Source organism: Chiloscyllium plagiosum, unplaced genomic scaffold, assembly GCF_037043375.1.
Source record: "Chiloscyllium plagiosum isolate Xiang-an unplaced genomic scaffold, Cpla_swu_hap1 HiC_scaffold_42, whole genome shotgun sequence".
Classification (NCBI taxonomy): Eukaryota; Metazoa; Chordata; class Chondrichthyes; order Orectolobiformes; family Hemiscylliidae; genus Chiloscyllium; species Chiloscyllium plagiosum.
This window is the reverse complement of record NW_028270180.1, coordinates 9,234,684-9,252,818: the sequence shown is the minus strand read 5'-3', so window position 1 is coordinate 9,252,818 and position 18,135 is coordinate 9,234,684. Positions and strand designations below refer to the sequence as shown.

At 44.1% G+C, this 18,135-nt stretch overlaps 1 protein-coding gene across 2 annotated transcripts in view; it reads left to right on the top strand.

Moving 5' to 3' along the window:
- The first annotated feature begins 14,089 nt into the window (after window positions 1–14,089).
- Window positions 14,090–18,135, top strand: part of LOC122542490 (protein ERGIC-53-like) — an 80,433-nt gene continuing 76,387 nt past the window's right edge. The window contains exon 1 of one of the 2 annotated variants that reach the window (XM_087982225.1): window positions 14,090–14,284. In XM_087982225.1, coding sequence (XP_087838351.1) covers window positions 14,125–14,284 — 160 coding nt within the window. In that variant the 5' untranslated portion in view covers window positions 14,090–14,124. The remainder of the gene's footprint in view (window positions 14,285–18,135) is intronic. The other variant, XM_043680265.2, reaches the window with a different exon arrangement.

Below are 18,135 nucleotides of genomic sequence, written 5' to 3'. Positions count from 1 at the left end.
CCTGATGTTAGTACAACTGGCACCTTGACTTTTATACTCTCATTTATTCTTCAAATCCTCCATGGCCTCACCCATTCCTATCTCTGTAACCTCCTCTAGCCCCAGAGCCTTGAGGGATTTGCGCTCATCTAATTCCTGCGTTGAGCATCCCTGATTTTAATTTTTAAATTGGTAGCACTGAATCTTCAGCTCCCAAATTTCATTCAACTAATTCCTTTCTGAAAGCTCTTCCTTTAAAGCATGCCTGTACGGAAAGAGCTGTCAGAGGGAAGTGGTGGAGGCTGGTACAATTGCAACATTTAAAAGGCATCTGGCTGGGTATATGAGGGATATGGGCCAAATGCTGGCAAATGGGACAAGATTAATTTAGGATATCTTGTAGCACAGATGAGTTGGACCAAAGAATCTGCTTCCGTGCTGCACATCTCCATGACTTTCTGCATATCCACCTATTTTGAGGTCTTTTAACCCATTGTAGGGGAGTCCAAAACTAGAGGCATAGATTTAAGGTGAGAGGGGAAGGATTTAAAAGAAAAGTGAGGGGCAATTCTTTCCCCACACACGGTGGTGCGTATGTGGAACTAACTGCCAGAGGAAGTGATCGATACAGGTACAGTTACAATATCTAAAAGAAACATGAACAAGAAAGGTTTAGAGAAAATGAGCCAAATGCAGACAAATGAGGCTAGTTTAGTTTTGATTACCTTGTTGGCATGGACAAGTTGAATTGAAGGGTCTGGTTCTGTGACTCTATAAACTTACCTCTTCAACTTAGCTTCTGGCTCCCAACAATTGCCTTGTATGTCAAATTTGTTTAATACTTATACAAAGCACTTTTTGCTGTATTAAAATCAGTATATGAATTAAAGTGTGACTGAGACATCTGTCATCTGAAGTTACCAAAGAAGCAGATTTGCAGTGAAGATAGCATCCATCCCAATCCTTGCCCACACTACATCCTTCATCTCATGGCGATGAGTAATATTTAGTGCTGTACTAATATTGCTCCTGTCCCAGTAATTAATAGTGAACAAAAAGTAATTAAAATGTCACATGTAGTCCCTTCTATAGCCATAATTATTTTAAATGGTGAAAATAATTGGCATCTCTAAGATCAAATAGAGATTTCAGGGACAAGTGTGTTGTCAGGAAATATGAATCCTTTTCTTACCTGAATAATGACAGAAGGTTTTTGCTAAAATGACTCTGAAGTTGCTGGCAAGCTATGTGCAACATATGCTGTACAGATTAGATCAACCATTGTGTTGTTGCTAATAGGATTTACACTGAATGCAGGTTTTGTACTTCAAGCCAGAACATCTATTGAAAAATATTCTGTTGTTTATTTATGCAGTTCAGGCTGTTAATAGTTGATCATTTTTAATAACAGTTGGAATTATTGCTTCATCACAGAGCATTAGCGTGCATGTTGTGGCTGTGAATTCAGAGGTTTGATGGCAAAATCCTATCACCTTCCCAGGCCCACTTACTTTCTCGGTTGAGTATTATCAGGACAAAGGCCAATTAGCATTGAGCACATCCATCCACCACTTAAAATAATTAGAAAAGTTAACCGATTGGTATAAAACTCCCAAATAATTGCTTAATGTACTTAGGTCTTCTGGCTACCTTTAAATAAAAGCCAAAATTGTTGGCAGCATCTGGAGAGAATCAGGGTGGCACAATGATTCAGTGGTTAGCACTGCTGCCTCACAGCACCAGGACCCAGGTTTGATTCCAGCCTCAGGTGACTGTCTGTGTGGAATTTGCACATTCTCCCCATGTCTGTGTGGGTTTCCTCCCACAGTCCAAACATATGCAGGTTAGGTGAATTGGCCATGGGAAATGCGGGGTTACAGAGATAGGGTAGGGGGAAATGAGTCTGGGTGGGATGCTGTTTGGAGGGTCAGTGTAGACTCGAAGGGCTGAATGGCCTGTGTCCACACTGTGAGGTTTCTATGATTCAAAGTTAACACTTCAAATCCAGTGTGACTTCTTAAAAACTTCAAGGAGAGTTATTCTGGACTTGAAACATGAACTCTGTTTCCATTTCTACCGATCCTGTTAGACCTGCTCAGTTTCTCCAGCACTTTAGTTTAATTTCAAAATGTTCAGCATTTGGAATACCTGCTTTCATTCCTCTTGGCTACCCTTTCCAACTTGAGTCCCACAGAGATAGCTGGCCAATGGAAACAGCTTAGTAATCTGCTTATTTCCAAGCTGTTGCCCAATGTTGGGAGTGTTTTTTTTAATGGGGAAGGAAATCATATACAGAATATAGTTCAAGTTGGTTTTATGTATTTCTAATGTATTTTTACATTAGTACCTCTACAATTGCAGGGTAAAAGGAGTCTGAACTTCTAAAGAGGAGTGGGTAATAAAACTACTTCACAAATTACCAAAACTGCCATTTTAACTTGAAAAAAATGTTTTTTAGTTCCATCTAATTACTAAATGTTTGAATTTGTACAGTAGGATTTGGGTATAGACACACTTAGCATTTATGGACAGTGAAATTAAATTATTGAAGTGAATGAGGCAACTCCAAATTTTGAAGTGAAACTAGTCTGAATACTCCAGCCATTTCTCTTTCTGGAAAACCAAAACTATAGTTTGACAAAGTTCAAAATGTTGGATTTCACTAAAAATTGTATATCTGAGTCTCTGCGCCTGCTATTACAAAGGCACATCTTCAGCTCTGTTTATACAAACACAGAAGACAGGAGCAGTCGGAGGCTATTCGGCCCTTTGAGTCTACTCTGCCATTCATCCCAATCATGGCTGATGGATGCTGCCTGAACTGCTGTGCTCTTCCAGCACCACTGATCCCATCCAACCTAATAGCCTAATCCTGCTTTCTCCCCATAATCATTGACCTTGTTCACCCCAAGTGCTATATCTAGCTGCCTCTTGAATACGTTCAATGTTTTGGCATCAACTATTTCCTGTGGTAAGAATTCCACAGGCTCACCACTCTTTGGGTGAAGAAATGTCTCCTCATCTCCGTTCTAAATGGTCCACCCTGAATCCTCAGACTGTGATCTCTGGTTTTGGACACACCCACCATCGGGAACATCCTCCCTGTCTAGTCCTGTTGGAATTTTATAAGTGTCTAGGAGAATCCCCCCTCATTTGTCTGAACTCCAGCAAAAACAGTCCTAACCTTGTCATTCTCACGTCAACGTCAGTCCACCATCCCCAGAATCACTCTGGAAAATCTTTGCTTCGCTCCCTCGAGAGCAAGAGCATCCTTCCTCAGAAAAGGAGAAGTTTCAGAAATGACAGCCAGACTACTAAGACCCCTCGGCATCCTAGTAGCGCACAAACCCACCAACACTCTCAAACAAAAACTAACAAACTTAAAAGACCCAGTACAACCCACGGACAAAACCAACGTCATCTACAAAATTCCATGCAAGGACTGCCACAAACACTATGTAGGACAAACAGGAAGAAAGTTAGCCACCAGGATACACCAACACCAGCTCGCCACAAAAAGACACGATCCTCTCTCCCTCGTAACCCTACATACGGATGAAAAAAAACACCATTTCGACTGGGACAACACATCTATCCTGGGACAGGCTAACAAAGACATGCCAGAGAATTCCTAGAGGCCTGGCACTCCAACCACAACGCCATAAACAAACACATAGATTTAGATGCCATCTATCAACCCCTCAAAAAAACGAACAGGAAATGACATCACCACAAACCCCAGGAACCCCATCCAGGACAAACATATAAATAGAAAGCAGGAGACAACAGCTTTGCTTCACTTGGAGGTTGCCACTGATGATGTTACCTAGCCAGGTAATGAAACGTCTGGATATCAAACCTACAGCTCAGCGAGCAAACCTACACCCTAAAGGAGATCAAAACTGCACACACTATTCTCGATGTGCCTTCACCAAGGTCCTGTTTAACTGCAACAACACATCCCTGCTCCTGTACTCAACCCCTCGCAATGATGCAGGGATGGTGTTGGAGTTAAACTGTTTACTGTATTATGACAGTGATGTTCGCATTGAAAAGATGGGTTGGTCAGCTTTGCCTGTGCAAGTCAAGACAAGAAAAAAAAAATCTTCGGTAATTTTCCTTATCTATGATGTTGAGAGTGCATTGCTGAGATCTGAAGCTTATTAAGCCTCATCCAGCGGTAGATGTTTCAAATTGGAGACACGGCTAGACAGGATATTGCGAAAGAAAGTGACTGTAGCATGCGTAATAAACTTTATACAGCCAATTGTTTTGCAACATTTCCTGGACTCAACTTCCAGGAGGTTTGTCTCTTCTCTGTCATTGTTTAGTTGTGCTATTTTAACTTGTTACCCTTATAAGGAATATTTACTTTGATAATTTAAGTTGTTTCAGGCCAGATTTCAAATGGATTTCATCACAAGTCTTGATATTTGCTCAAGCAACTTGTTCAGAGACGTTATTTCAGGCCCCTGGGCCTCCTGGCTCAGAGGGCGGGGCTTACCACTGCACCACAAGAGCCTCAATTGATCACCCGTCCTAAGTAACTTGAGAATTGGTTTTAATTGCTTAAGTACTTGAGCTGATTGGAACACCCAGATAGTGGCAACTGTTCATAGTCAGAATAGATTGTAGTCATCAAGCCTACAGATCTTGACTATACACCCTATCCATGCCCCTCATGATTTTCTTCATCTCAGCTTCTAGGGCAAATAGCCCCAATCTATTCAGTCTCTGCCGATGGCTCATGCCCTCAAACCCGGGCAAAAATTAAAGCTGACGCTGTTGCTGCCTTCAATCAGAAAATGATTTAGTTTGAAGACGATACTCAACAAAAATAGCATGTACCAATTTTTTTTCTGATGTTCCTGAGGAATTGAATAGCCATCAAGGCACAGCATGGTGATTTACTGTTAAAAAGGACAGAGTTCAAATGCCTTGGTGATTGCCCCTGTTAAATGAGTATAAGTGTCATGTGTTTTATCAAATTAAGTGGCTTTTTCTCCCATCTGTTCTGTTCAGGTCCCCATGGTTTTCCTTTACAACACAGATGATAATTAGAGTCATAGAGTTGTACAGCAAGGAAACAGAATCCAACTCTGTCTCTGCTGACCAGATATCTTAGATTTATCTAGTCCCATTTGCCAGCATTTGGCCCATATCCCTCTAAACTCTTCCTATTCATGTACCCATCCAGATTCCTTTTAAAATGTTGTAATTGTACCAGCCTCCATCACTTCCGTACAAGCACCACCCTCTGCGTGAAAAAGTTGCCCCTTTGGTCCCTTTTAAGTCTTTCCCCTCTCACCTTAAACCTATGCCCTCTAGTTTTGGACTCCCCTGTCCCTGGGGAAAAGATCTTGACTATACACCCTATCCATGCCCCTCATGATTTTCTTCATCTCAGCTACTAGGGCAAATAGCCCCAATCTATTCAGTCTCTGCCGATAGCTCATGCCCTCCAACCCGGGCAACATTCTTGAAAATTTTTTCTGAACCTTTGCAAGTTTACCATCATCTTTCCTACAGCAGGAATGCCAGAATTGAATGTAGTATGCCACAAATGCCCTACGCAATATCCTATACAGCTGCAACATGACCTCCCGACTCCTAATCTCAATGCACTGACCAATAAAGGCGAGCGTACCAAACACCACCTTCACCACCCTGTCTACCTGCATCTCCACTTTCAAGGAAATCTGAACCCACACTCCAAAGTTTTTTTGTTTGGCACACCCCCCAGGACCTTGCCATTAAGTGTGAAAGTCTTGTCCTGATTTGCCCGACCAAAATATAGCACCTCACATTTATCTAAATTGAACCTGCATTTGCCACTCTCAGCCCATTGGCCCATCTGATCAAGATGCTGTTGTACTCTGAGATAACCTTTGCTGTCTACTACACCTCCAATTATCTGCAAACTTCCTAACCATACCTTAGATGTTCATATCCAAATCATTTATATAAATGACGAAAAGCAGTGGACCCAGCACCAATCCCTGCAGCACGCTGCTGGTCATTAGCCTCCAGTCTGAAAAGCAGCCTCTACCACTTCCCTATCTCTTTCCTCCCTTTGAGCAAATTTTGTATCTTAAAGCTAGTTCTCCTTGTACTCCATGTGATCATACTCCATGTGATCTAACCTTTTTAACCAGTCTACCATGTGGACCTTTGTAGAGTGCCTCACTGAAGTTCATATAGACAACATCCACTGCTCTGCCCTCATCAATCCACTTCGCCACTTTTAAAAACTTACTTAAATTTCTGAGACATTGTTTCCCATGCACAAAACCATGTTGACTGTCCTTGCCTTCCCAAATACATGTAAATTCTATCCTTCAGAATCCCCTCCAACAACTTACCAACCACTGATGTTATGTTCACCAGTCTATAGTTCCCTGGCTTTTCCTTACCATCTTTCTTGAGTAATGGCACCCCCTCCCGTGGTTATCGATGGTGCAAATATCTCAGCAAGGGATCCAGCAATCATTTCCCTATCTTCCCTCAAAATTCCAGGGTACGCCTGATAAGGTCCCACGGATTTATCCACCTTTGTGCATTTTAAGACATCCACCACTGTAATATGGACACTTTTCAAGATATCACAATTTATTTCCCCAAGTTCACTATTATCCATATCCTTCACCTTCCATATCCTTCTCCACATTGAATATTGATGCAAAATACTTGTTTAGTATCTCCCCCATCTCGTGCGGTTACACACATGGCATGTATTTTGAAAATGGGGAGTGACCAAACTCTTGATTAAAAAAAGACTAAAGTGTTAAAATATCAATTAAGTTGGGAGAAATGATTGCAAATAGAATGTACTATGTGCAGCATTTCAGTAAGTGCCAAGAAAGGGATAAAAGCAATTGTGGGGACCTTGGAGGGTAACCAAACACTGGTGACAGAGATGGGAAGACTTTTTGAATCTTAAGAATTCGAGAAAGAAACTATGTAAGTACAGGGACGAAGATGGTTTGTGGATGGAGAATGAATAAGGATCCTACCTCTGAGCCAGGATGCCTGGGTTCAAGACCCACCTGCCCCAGAAGCGTATAATTACATCTCTGAACAGGTTCTTTGGCAAATACCTACAATGGAACAGGGCTGCCTATTTCTTGTTGTCATAGAGACAATTTATAAGGCAGAATACATATATCACGAGGACACCTAAAGAAAGTCGTACCCATTTTAGGATAAACGAAAGGGTTGAGTTCTGATAGAATTTCCCTTCTGAACAGTTGATATGAAGAAATCACACTGGATTGGAGGTATAACTTCATAGAACATCGAATGTTACAGCGCAGTACGGCCCTTCGGCCTTCAATGTTGCGTCGACCTGTGAAAATAACCTGATGCCCATCTAACCTACAGTGTTCCATTATTATCCATATGTATGTCCAATGTCCATTTAAATGCCCTTAATATCAGCAAGTCTACCGCTGTTGCAGGCAGGCCATTCCTACTCCTCTGAGTAAAGAAACTACCCCGATGTCACTTCCTTTAAATCTATTTGATTTCATGTCCAATTACCATTTTCTAAGGTCAGTTTTAATGTTTTAGAATTAGATTTTATTGTCACGTACTCAGGTACAGGGAGTATAGTGAAAACTGTACAATGTCACACTCCTGGCACCATCTTGGGTACAAAGGTACCTATGTACAAAATCTTAGGTATAAAGTAGAAAAATAAGAAAATATAGTTAAAAGTTCAACATTAAAGTCTTCCTTATAAAGTAGAGAAGTAAAAAAAAAGTTTATACTAAGAAAGACTTTAGTGTTGAACTTTTAACTATATTTCTTTATTTTTCTACTTTATAGAGTCATAGAGATGTACAGCACAGAAACAGATCCTTCGGTCCAACCCGTCCATGCCAATCAGATATACCAACCCAATCTAATCCCACCTGCTAGCACCTGGCCCATATCCCTCCAAACCCTTCCTATTCATATACCCATCCAAACGCCTTTTAAATGTTGCAATTGTACCATTCTCCACCACTTCCTCTGGCAGCTCATTCCATACACATACCACCCTCTGCATGAAAACGTTGCCCCTTAGTACTCTTTTCTATCTTTCCCCTCTCACTCTAAACCTATGCCTGGACTCCACCACCCCCAGGAAAAAACACTTTGTCTATTTATCCAATACCTGCCCCTCATGATTTTGTAAACCTCTATGAGGTCAACCCTCAGCTTCCGACGCTCCAGGGAAAACAGCCCCAGCCTATTCAACCTCTCCCTATAGCTCAAATCCTCCAACCCTACCAAAGATTTTTTAACCTAGGTACCTTTGTACCTATGATGGCACAGACACTGTGACATTATGGAAAAGTCAAGAAATAAAGTTAGAAGTTTGACATTGTAACTCTCAAGTGCTGAGCTCCGACTCCCCACAAGGGTTCAATGTCCTCCGCATTGGGCTCCATCTCCCCATGCTCGATGCCGGGGGACCTCTATCATCACCGCCTTGGGCTCACTCTCTCGCTCTTCCCCGCCCTCTCTCACCGTCCCCTGCGCTGGCTCGATCTCTCCATAGAAGGTACATAGATTAAAATAAGACAAACAAAAAACTGTGAAGCAAGAAAAAGGAAAAGTGGGTGATTGGATCTGTGCAGGAGCTTACAGGTTGTGTTGCTACTTCACTGCTATCTTGGATATCAAAAAAAAATCATTGTGTATAAAGTTAAAGAACAATAGTTATAATTATATTTGATTGTCTATAATTCAGAATTGATTCTTGCAATATTGTTAAGTATAAAATAGTTGTTGTTTCCCACTTAAATTCTCATGAGGCCATGTCCACACATCAACATTGAGAAGTTAGAATTGTCAGTGCTGATAATTGAGAAACTTAAAAAAAACAATTGTTTCTGCTACAATGTACTTAATTACGTTCCACCCTGAGATAACTGTTCTGGTTTTAAAACTGCTTAAGGGAACAAAGATTTCATTATTGGACCCCAGTCTATAGCCATTAAATCTAAGTCAGGCAGCTTTAAAGGACTGCAAAGGCTGGAAATCTGAATCAAAAGCAGAAATTGCTGGAGAAACTCAGCAAGTCTGGCAGCGTCGTTAGAGAGAGAGAAACAGAGTTAACATTTTGAGTTCAGTGACCTTTCTTCAGAACCCTTAACCTCTGCGTTTTGCTCACTTTTTAAGACAATCCTAAAAGTCTAGCTCTTTCTCCAACCAAATATTTCATCTGAATATCTCTCTGCAGCTAAAAAAAAGTGGTTATTGATTCTTATAAAATCTTTTGGGACATTTTATGATTGTAATCATGCTATGTAAATGCAAGTTAATTTGCTATCTACTCTGGTTAACCCAACAAGTGTTCAAAGTCTTGAATTGCTGTAAGATTCCCTTACGTACATGCTAGAGGAGATGAATTAGTTAATGACTTGTTGTGGGTAATACTGGAGGAGATAGACTAATTAAAATCTTCCTGTTGGTAACATTGTTGCGCTGAACACTGAAATTCATGAAAAAAAGTGATTCGTTGCTTATCCTGTTGCAACTTAAAAAAAAAGCATTTCCTGCGGTAGATCTTGAGCAAGGTCACAGCAGATTCATTTGTGCTCTGGGATTGTACATGATGAAAAAGCGCTGAATGATAAATGTGGGCAAACCATGAGGCTGCTACATGGTGAGCATTCAGGCTCAATGCAATATGGCACAGATGTGTGGACTTGTGTATATTTTCTCTGCCTGCTCCATTCTGTTCTGCTTTGCCAAAGTTCCCTGTTTGCATTTTCCCTGTATCTTCGATGGTGTTCTACGCTTCCATGTTGATTTCTGACTTCATCATTGTAATGCAATTTAGAATTGATTCTTGCAAGAAAGTATAAAATATTTGTCCACCACCTAAATCCTCATCTACAATTCATAACGGCACAGCAATATTCTAAAATTCTTATGTCAGGATTCTCAGTGCTGATATTGATAAACTTAAAGAATGTTGTTTCTGCTACAGTATATTATAGATATATTCAATCCTTAGATAACTCATGGTTTGACAACCGCTTGGGTGGTAAAGACATTTCATTATGGGACTCAGTCTATAATTGCTAAAACTAACCCAGTCAGCTGTGAATGTAGAAATTGCTGGAGAAACTCAGCAGGTCTGGCAGCATCTGTGGAGAGAGAAAGCAGAATTATTGTTGAAGAATCCAGTGACCCTCCTTCAGAACGCTAAATCTCTGCCTTTTGCTCCCTTTTTTTAAAAAAGATAATCCTTAAAATCCAGCTCTTTCTCCAACTAAACCTGTTCATTCTAATGTCTCTCTGTGGCTGAAAAAAAGTGGTAATTGATTCCTATAGTGTGCTTTGGGAAAATTTGTTAGTGTGACTTGTTATGGACCAGACTAAACTCCCTCAAAATATATTCTGGATTAGTGGTGCTGGAAGAGCACAGCAGTTCAGGTAGCATCCAAGGAGCTTCGAAATTGATGTTTCGAGCAAAAGCTCTTCATCAGGAATAAAGGCAGTGAGCCTGAAGCGTGGAGAGATAAGCTAGAGGAGGGTGGGGGTGGGGAGAAAGTAGCATAGAGTACAATGGGTGAGTGGGGGAGGGGATGAAGGTGATAGGTCAGGGAGGAGAGGCTGGAGTGGATAGGTGGAAAAGGAGATAGGCAGGTAGGACAAGTCCGGACAAGTCATGGGGACAGTGCTGAGCTGGAAGTTTGGAACTAGGGTGAGGTGGGGGAAGGGGAAATGTGGAAACTGTTGAAGTCTACATTGATGCCCTGGGTTTGAAGTGTTCCGAGGCAGAAGATGAGGCGTTCTTCCTCCAGGCGTCTGGTGGTGAGGGAGCGGCGGTGAAGGAGGCCCAGGACCTCCATGTCCTTGGCAGAGTGGGAGGGGGAGTTGAAATGTTGGGCCACGGGGCGGTGTGGTTGATTGGTGCGGGTGTCCCGGAGATGTTCCCTAAAGCACTCTGCCAGGAGGTGCCCAGTCTCCCCAATGTAGAGGAGACCGCATCGGGAGCAACGGATACAATAAATGATATTAGTGGATGTGCAAGTAAAACTTTGATGGATGTGAAAGGCTCCTTTAGGGCCTTGGATGAAGGTGTGGGCGCAGGTTTTACAGTTCCTGCGGTGGCAGGGGTAAGTGCCTGGATGGGAGGGTGGGTTGTATGGAGGCATGGACCTGACCAGGTAGTCACGGAGGGAACAATTTTTGCGGAAGGCGGAAAGGGGTGGGGAGGGAAATATATTCCTGGTGGTGGGATCTGTTTGGAGGCGGCGGAAATGTCGGTGGATGATTTGGTTTATGCGAAGGTTGGTAGGATGGAAGGTGAGCACCAGGGGCGTTCTTTCCTTGTTACGGTTGGAGGGGTGGGGTCTGAAGCGGAGGTGCGGGATGTGGACGAGATGCGTTGGAGGGCATCTTTAACCACCTGGGAAGGGAAATTGCGGTCTCTAAAGAAGGAGGCCATCTGGTGTGTTCTGTGGTGGAACTGGTCCTCCTGGGAGCAGATACGGCGGAGACTGAGGAATTGGGAATACGGGATGGCATTTTTGCAAGAGGTAGGGTGGGAAGAGGTGTAATCCAGGTAGCTGTGGGAGTCAGTGGGTTTGTAAAAAATGTCAGTGTCAAGTCGGTCGTCATTAAAGGAGATGGAGAGGTCCAGGAAGGGGAGGGAGGTGTCAGAGATGGTCCAGGTAAATTTAAGGTCAGGGTGGAATGTGTTGGTGAAGTTGATGAATTGCTCAACCTCCTCGCGGGAGCACGAGGTGGCACCAATGCAGTCATCAATGTAGCGGAGGAAGAGATGGGGAGTGGTGCCGGTGTAATTATGGAAGATCAACTGCTCTACGTAGCCAACAAAGAGACAGGCATAGCTGGGGCCCATACAGGTGCCCATGGCTACCCCTTTGGTCTGGAGGAAGTGGGAGGATTCGAAGGAGAAATTGTTAAGGGTGAGGACCAGTTTGGCCAAACGAATGAGAGGGTCGGTGGAAGGGTACTATTGGGGACGTCTGGAGAGGAAAATAACGGAGGGCTTGGAGGCCCTGGTCATGGCGGATGGAGGTGTAGAGGGATTGGATATCCATGGTGAAGATGAGGCGTTGGGGGCCGGGGAAACGGAAGTCTTGGAGGAGGTGGAGGGCGTGGGTGATGTCTCGAACGTATGTGGGGAGTTCCTGGACTCGGGGGGATAGGACAGTGTCGAGGTAGGTAGAGATGAGTTCAGTGGGGCAGGAGCATGCTGAGACAATGGGTCGGCCAGGGTGGTCAGGCTTGTGGATCTTGGGAAGGAGGTAGAACCGGGCTGTGCGGGGTTCCTGGACTATGAGGTTGGAAGCAGTGGGTGGGAGATCTCCTGAGGTGATGAGGTTCTCTATGGTCTGGGAGGTGATGGTTTGGTGATGGGGGGTGGGGTCATGGTCGAGGGGGCAGTAGGAAGAGGTGTCCTCGAGTTGGCGTTTGGCTTCAGCGGTGTAGAGGTCAGTGCGCCAGACTACCACTGCGCCCCCCTTTATCTGCTGGCTTGATGGTGAGGTTGGGAGCCTCGACCCAACTTTTTCTTATTTTAGGCTAGTTGCAGGCATTTCATTCTGGCTGGCGAAAGTGGGTACTGCAGATGCTGGAGATTAGAGTCAAGATCAGAGTGGTGCTGGAAAAGCACAGCAGGTCAGGCAGCATTTGAGGAGCAGAAAAATTGACGTTTCGGGCAAAAGCCCTTCATCAAGAATTTCATTCTGGATGCAATTTGATTGGCCAAACAACCAGTCTTAAAGCAAAACATACTTTGTTCGTGCATAATAGTTAAAAATACAAAAAAAGAAAGGACTGGAATAACTTTAATGGAAAACTTAATGGAATAATAAATCACTTAACCATTAAACAGTAACTTTCAATATCCCTTAAACACACCCAAATTCAGTAAAATAGATGGTCTCACATGCAATTCTTCAGTCCAGAAGGAAAAACATGAAGAGAAAACTCTGAGAAAGAGTTAAAAATCACACAACACCAGGTTATAGTCCAACAGGTTTAGTTGGATGTACTAACTTTTCAAAGACTGCTTTTGATGAGAGAGAAGCGCTCCCTCCTGCTTCCACCATGATGGACTATGACCTGGTGTTGTGTGATTTTTAACTTTGATCATCCCAGTCCAACACCGGCTCCTCCAAGTCCTGAGAGAGAGAGAGAGTAGTGGGGAGACATGTACTGCAGCTACTAGACCCAGCAACTGCTGTTAAAATATTAAAAGTCCTGGCTCTGTGAGAGCTTGACACTCCCCTTCAGGCTGCTTCTATTGTTCCAACTTTAAAAACCCAAGGCCTCTCAAAAATGTTTACTTTCTTCGTTCTGACTGGACCAGTTGGTACCTCTTTCTGATTCCTGATGAAGGGCTTTTGCCCGAAACGTCGATTTTCCTGCTCCTCGGATACTGCCTGACCTGCTGTGCTTTTCCAGCACCACTCTAATCTAGACTCTGATTTCCAGCATCTGCAGTACCCACTTTTGCCCAATTGGTACCTGTTTAAATTTCATTTAAACCACATTATAATTCATTCTGCTACTGGAATAAATAAATCCTTTCGATTTGCACTAAAGACTCTCTAATCAGTTCTCGACCTAATTAGGGGTTAGTTGATTGTTGGATGACCCTGCAGATGCTAACGAAGTGCTTAGGGCATTTTATATTTTCATTTCACGATCTGAAAGACCTTTAAGCCCGGGTCCAGCTTGTCCGTTGAATAAATGCAAATTAGATCATTGGGGGAAGAAGCAACTTTTATGAAAAGACCTAAGCAAATTTATAATCTTCGACTATCCTAGTATATTTTAATATCCCCGATGCAATTTGTCTCGTCCTATTTGCCACGTTATTTCAAAGAGTTATATTTAGAAAATGTGTGTGTGTGTGTTGGGGGGGGGGGAATTGTTTTAAAAATAACTACAAGTTTGAACCTTTTGTAGAGGAGGTTCTAGGTACGATGTATTTTGGTACAGCTGGATGTAGCCTATGTTAGTGCAAGGGACACTGAGCAATGCACTAACTTGGGAGCTTGTTGGCTCTTGAGCCAAGCAGCGGCAGCCAATGGCTTGCTGCCGAGTAGCTCTCCCATGTGGGACCGGTGGCGCTTGCGGCGCAGTGGAGGGTGAGCGAGCGAGCGAACGATGGTTGTGTGTGTGTTGCTCCTGTTGGCCTGGCTCCCTGCTCCCATCCTCAGCCTGAAGCCAGTGAGCGCCCACCGCCGCTTCGAATACAAGCACAGCTTCAAAGGTCCGCACCTGGTGCTGCAAGATGGTACCATCCCTTTTTGGACCCACCACGGCAGTAAGTTCTACAAACCTTTCCCGGGGGAAGGGCAAATTCCAAACTTTGCAAGCTCATTTACAAACTACTTCTCCAGTGTCTCTCTGCAGCCACTTGTGCTGGTGTGTGCAGTAAAACTAGCAAAACAATGTTTGAGGGTCGGACATACGGTGGGTTGTTTGTTTTAAATTTTCTGAGCACTTGCTGTGAGTTTTCTGCAGTGACACTGCTGGCCAGCAAGTTTCCTCATGAAATCTTCCTCCTTTTCAATATTAGCTGCTGCTTAAAACCTGGTGTCTCTTTTACACGTGCACCGCACACCTCTGTGGGGGCTATCAGTTACACATTGTTTCTGTACAAAAGTTCTCATTCTGTAGTGTGGGGCATTCTATCTTAGAAAATTGCTGTTACCATACTGAATAAAATTACACGGCCCGGATATGAACCTGGCCTTAAAATGATGTGAATTCAGATAAATATTAGTGGACTACCAAACATAGGTACAGAAGTCTGATGGTATTCAGCCTCTGCAGTTTACATTCTGGATTTGGAGGTGGACTGGGGTGTACAAAGTTAAAAATCACAAACACCAGGTTATAGTCCAATGGGTTTAATTGGAAGCACTAGCTTTCGGAGCGCTGCTCCTTCATCAGGTGGTTGGGGATGAAGGGTGATGAAGGAGTGTCGCTCCGAAAGCTAGTGCTTCCAATTAAACCTGTTGGACTATAACCTGGTGTTGTGTGATTTTTAACTTTGTACATTCTGGAGGTTGATCTGTTTTTAACATTTTATTCTCAGAATGTGGGGGTGTCACCATCTGGGGTTTAGATCAGAGTGGTGCTGGAAAAGCACAGCAGGTCAGGCAGCATCCGAGGAGCAGGAAAATCGATGTTTCGGGCAAAAGCCCTTCATCAGGAATAGATGTCTGGGTTTATTGCCCATCTCTAGTTGCCCTTTAGAAGGTGCTCATGAGCTGCCTTCTTGAACTGCTGCCGTCCCTGTGGTGTATGGACATCTACAGGGGTACAGTGCTGTTCGAGACCTGGGGGCATATCTTAAAATGAGGGGGAGCAGGTTTCAGACTGAGTTGAGGAGGAACTTCCTCACCCAGAGGGTTGTGAATCTGTGGAATTCCCCGCCCAGTGAAGCAGTTCAGGCTACCTCATTGAGTGTTTTTTAAGGCAAACGTAGATTTTTGAACAGTTAAGGGTTATGGTGACCGGGCAGGTAAGTGGAGCTGAGTCCATGAAAAGATCAGATTTACAGGGATGTAGCCAGGATTGGAGGATTTGAGCTATAGGGAGAGGCTGAATAGGATGGGGCTGTTTTCCCTGGAGCATCGGAGGATGAGGGGTGACCTTATAGAGGTTTACAAAATTATGAGGGGCATGGATAGGATAAATAGGCAAAGTCTTTTCCCTGGGGTTGGGGAGTCCAGAACTAGAGGGCATAGGTTTATGGTGAGAGGGGAAAGAGACCTATGGGGCAATGTTTTCATGCAGAGGGTGGTACATGTATGGAATGGGCTGCCAGAGGAAGTGGTCGAGGCTGGTACAATTACAACATTTAAGAGGCATTTGGATGGGTATATGAATAGGAAGGGTTTGGAGGGATATGGGCCGGGTACTGGCAGGTGGGACTAGATTGGGTTTGGATATCTGGTCGGCATGGACAGGTTGGACCGAAGGGTCTGTTTCCATGCTGTACATTTCTATGACTCTATTAAATGGTGGAGCAGGCTCGAGGGGCCAGATGGCCTTACTCCTGTTTCTTATTGAGAGAGGCAACTGGTGGTAGTTTAACCTGAAGGTCAACACCCCTCAGGCGATTGGAGAAGTTGGGAAGGGGAGTCTCTCACGGAAACCTCAGCTTGTTCAGGAATTGAAATCACGCTATTATGGGTCACTCTGCATCACAACCAGCCAACTGAACTAGCTGACCCCCTTGAACTTGTGGTGTGGTGGAGGCTGTAATTTTTGGCAGATGCTGTAAGAGAACCCTTGGTGAGGTGCTGCAGTGCCCCTAGTGGATGGTGTGTGTTGATTGTAGAGGGATAGGATGTTTAATTTGGTGGATGGTGTGTCAATCCAGCAGTCTGCTTTACTCTTGGTGTTCAACTCCTTGAGTGTTAATGGAGCTATGTCCATCCAGGCAAGTGAGAAGTATTCTATCACACTCCTGACTTGTACCTTGTAGCTGATGAATAGGCTTTGGGGAGTCAGGAGCTCAGTTACTTGCTGCAGGATTCCAGCTCATGTAGGCATGACATTTATATGGCAGGTCCAGTTCAGTTTCTGGTCAATGGCAACTCCCCAAAATAATGCAGGTTTCAATTATGGCAATGATAGTCAAGAGGGATGGTTAGAATATGAAAACAAAAAATGCTGGAGATCACAGTGTGTCAGGCAGCGTCCATGGGGAGAGAACAAGCTAATGTTTTGAGTCTAGGTGACTCTTCATCAGAGCTGATGTGAAGTTAGAGGGGGCAGCATTTATGCGATTAGTGCAGGGGTGGTGGAGCTCTGGGGGAGAAAGGATGTTAATAGTGCAGATTAAGTGATTACATTGTGAGAATGGAAGAACAATGGTATGTCTAACTGCCAGACTGGCAGGAACAGACAGTCCCACTGGGGTGGGGGGAGGGGAGAGAGGACATGGTGACAGAGAATGTAACAAGGTTAGCTAAAAGAAAGCAAAAGAATGGGGGTGGGTTCACAAGCTGAAGGTGTTGAGCTCTATATTAAGCCCAAAAGCTGTGAAGTGACTCGTCTGAAGATGAGGTGTTGTTCCTCCAGTTGGTGCTGTGATTCACTGGAACACTGCAGCTGAGGACAGACACATGGGCAGGGCGCTGTTAAGATGACCGGCTATGGGAAGGTGTTCTGTAAAGCGGTCACCCAGTCTGTGATTGGTTTCTCCAGTGTAGAGTAGGCCACATTGGGTGCAGCAAATACAATACATAAGATTGGAGGAGGTACCGGTGAAATATTGCTTCACCTGGAAAGACTGTTTAGGCCCTTGGATGGTGAGTAGGGAGGAGGTGAAGGGGCAGGTGTTGCATCTTCGGTGGGAAGGGGTTGGTGTAGGTAGTGAAGGAATAGACTATGGTGTCCCAGAGGAAACAATCCTTACAAAATACAGATGGGGAGTGAGGGAATGATGTGATTGGTGGTGATGTTCAGCTGGAATTGTCCGAAATGGTGGAGAGTGATCCTTTTCAATGCGGTAGCTGGTGGGATGAAAAGTCAGGACCATGGGAACCCGATCATACTGTCGTGACTGATGGGAAGGGGCAAGGATGGAAGCACAGGTGATAGGTCAGATTTGGTTGAGGGCCCTGTTTTAGAAAGTAGCATCATCCGAATAGATATGCTGTTGGTGAAGGAATTGGGGGAATGGGATAGAGTCCTTGGAGGTCGCGGGGTGTGACGAGGTATAGTGAGCCTAGGTATGGGAGTCAGTGGCTTTGTAGCGGTTGGCACTGGACAGTTTATCTCCAAAATGGAGAGGGAATGATGGGGAGTGAAGGTGCAGAGGGACTGGACATCCATGGCGAACAGGAGGCAGTTAGGGCTGAGGTGTTGGAAATTGTCAATATGGTGGACGGCATCAGATGGTTAGATTCTGCCGTCTTGCAGATTGTCATTGCTTACTGCTTTTGTGCTGCAACTTTCCACTTTGCAATTCAGGCCTGAATGCCTCCATGACTTGCTGGAGATGGCCATGGACTGTTTCAGTATCTGAGGAGTCGCAAATGCTACTGAACGTTGTGCAGTTGTCAGTGAATACTCCCACTTCTGACCTTATGGTGGAAGGCAGGTCATTGATGAAGCAGCTGATGATTGCTGGGCTAACTCATTAACTCACTTATT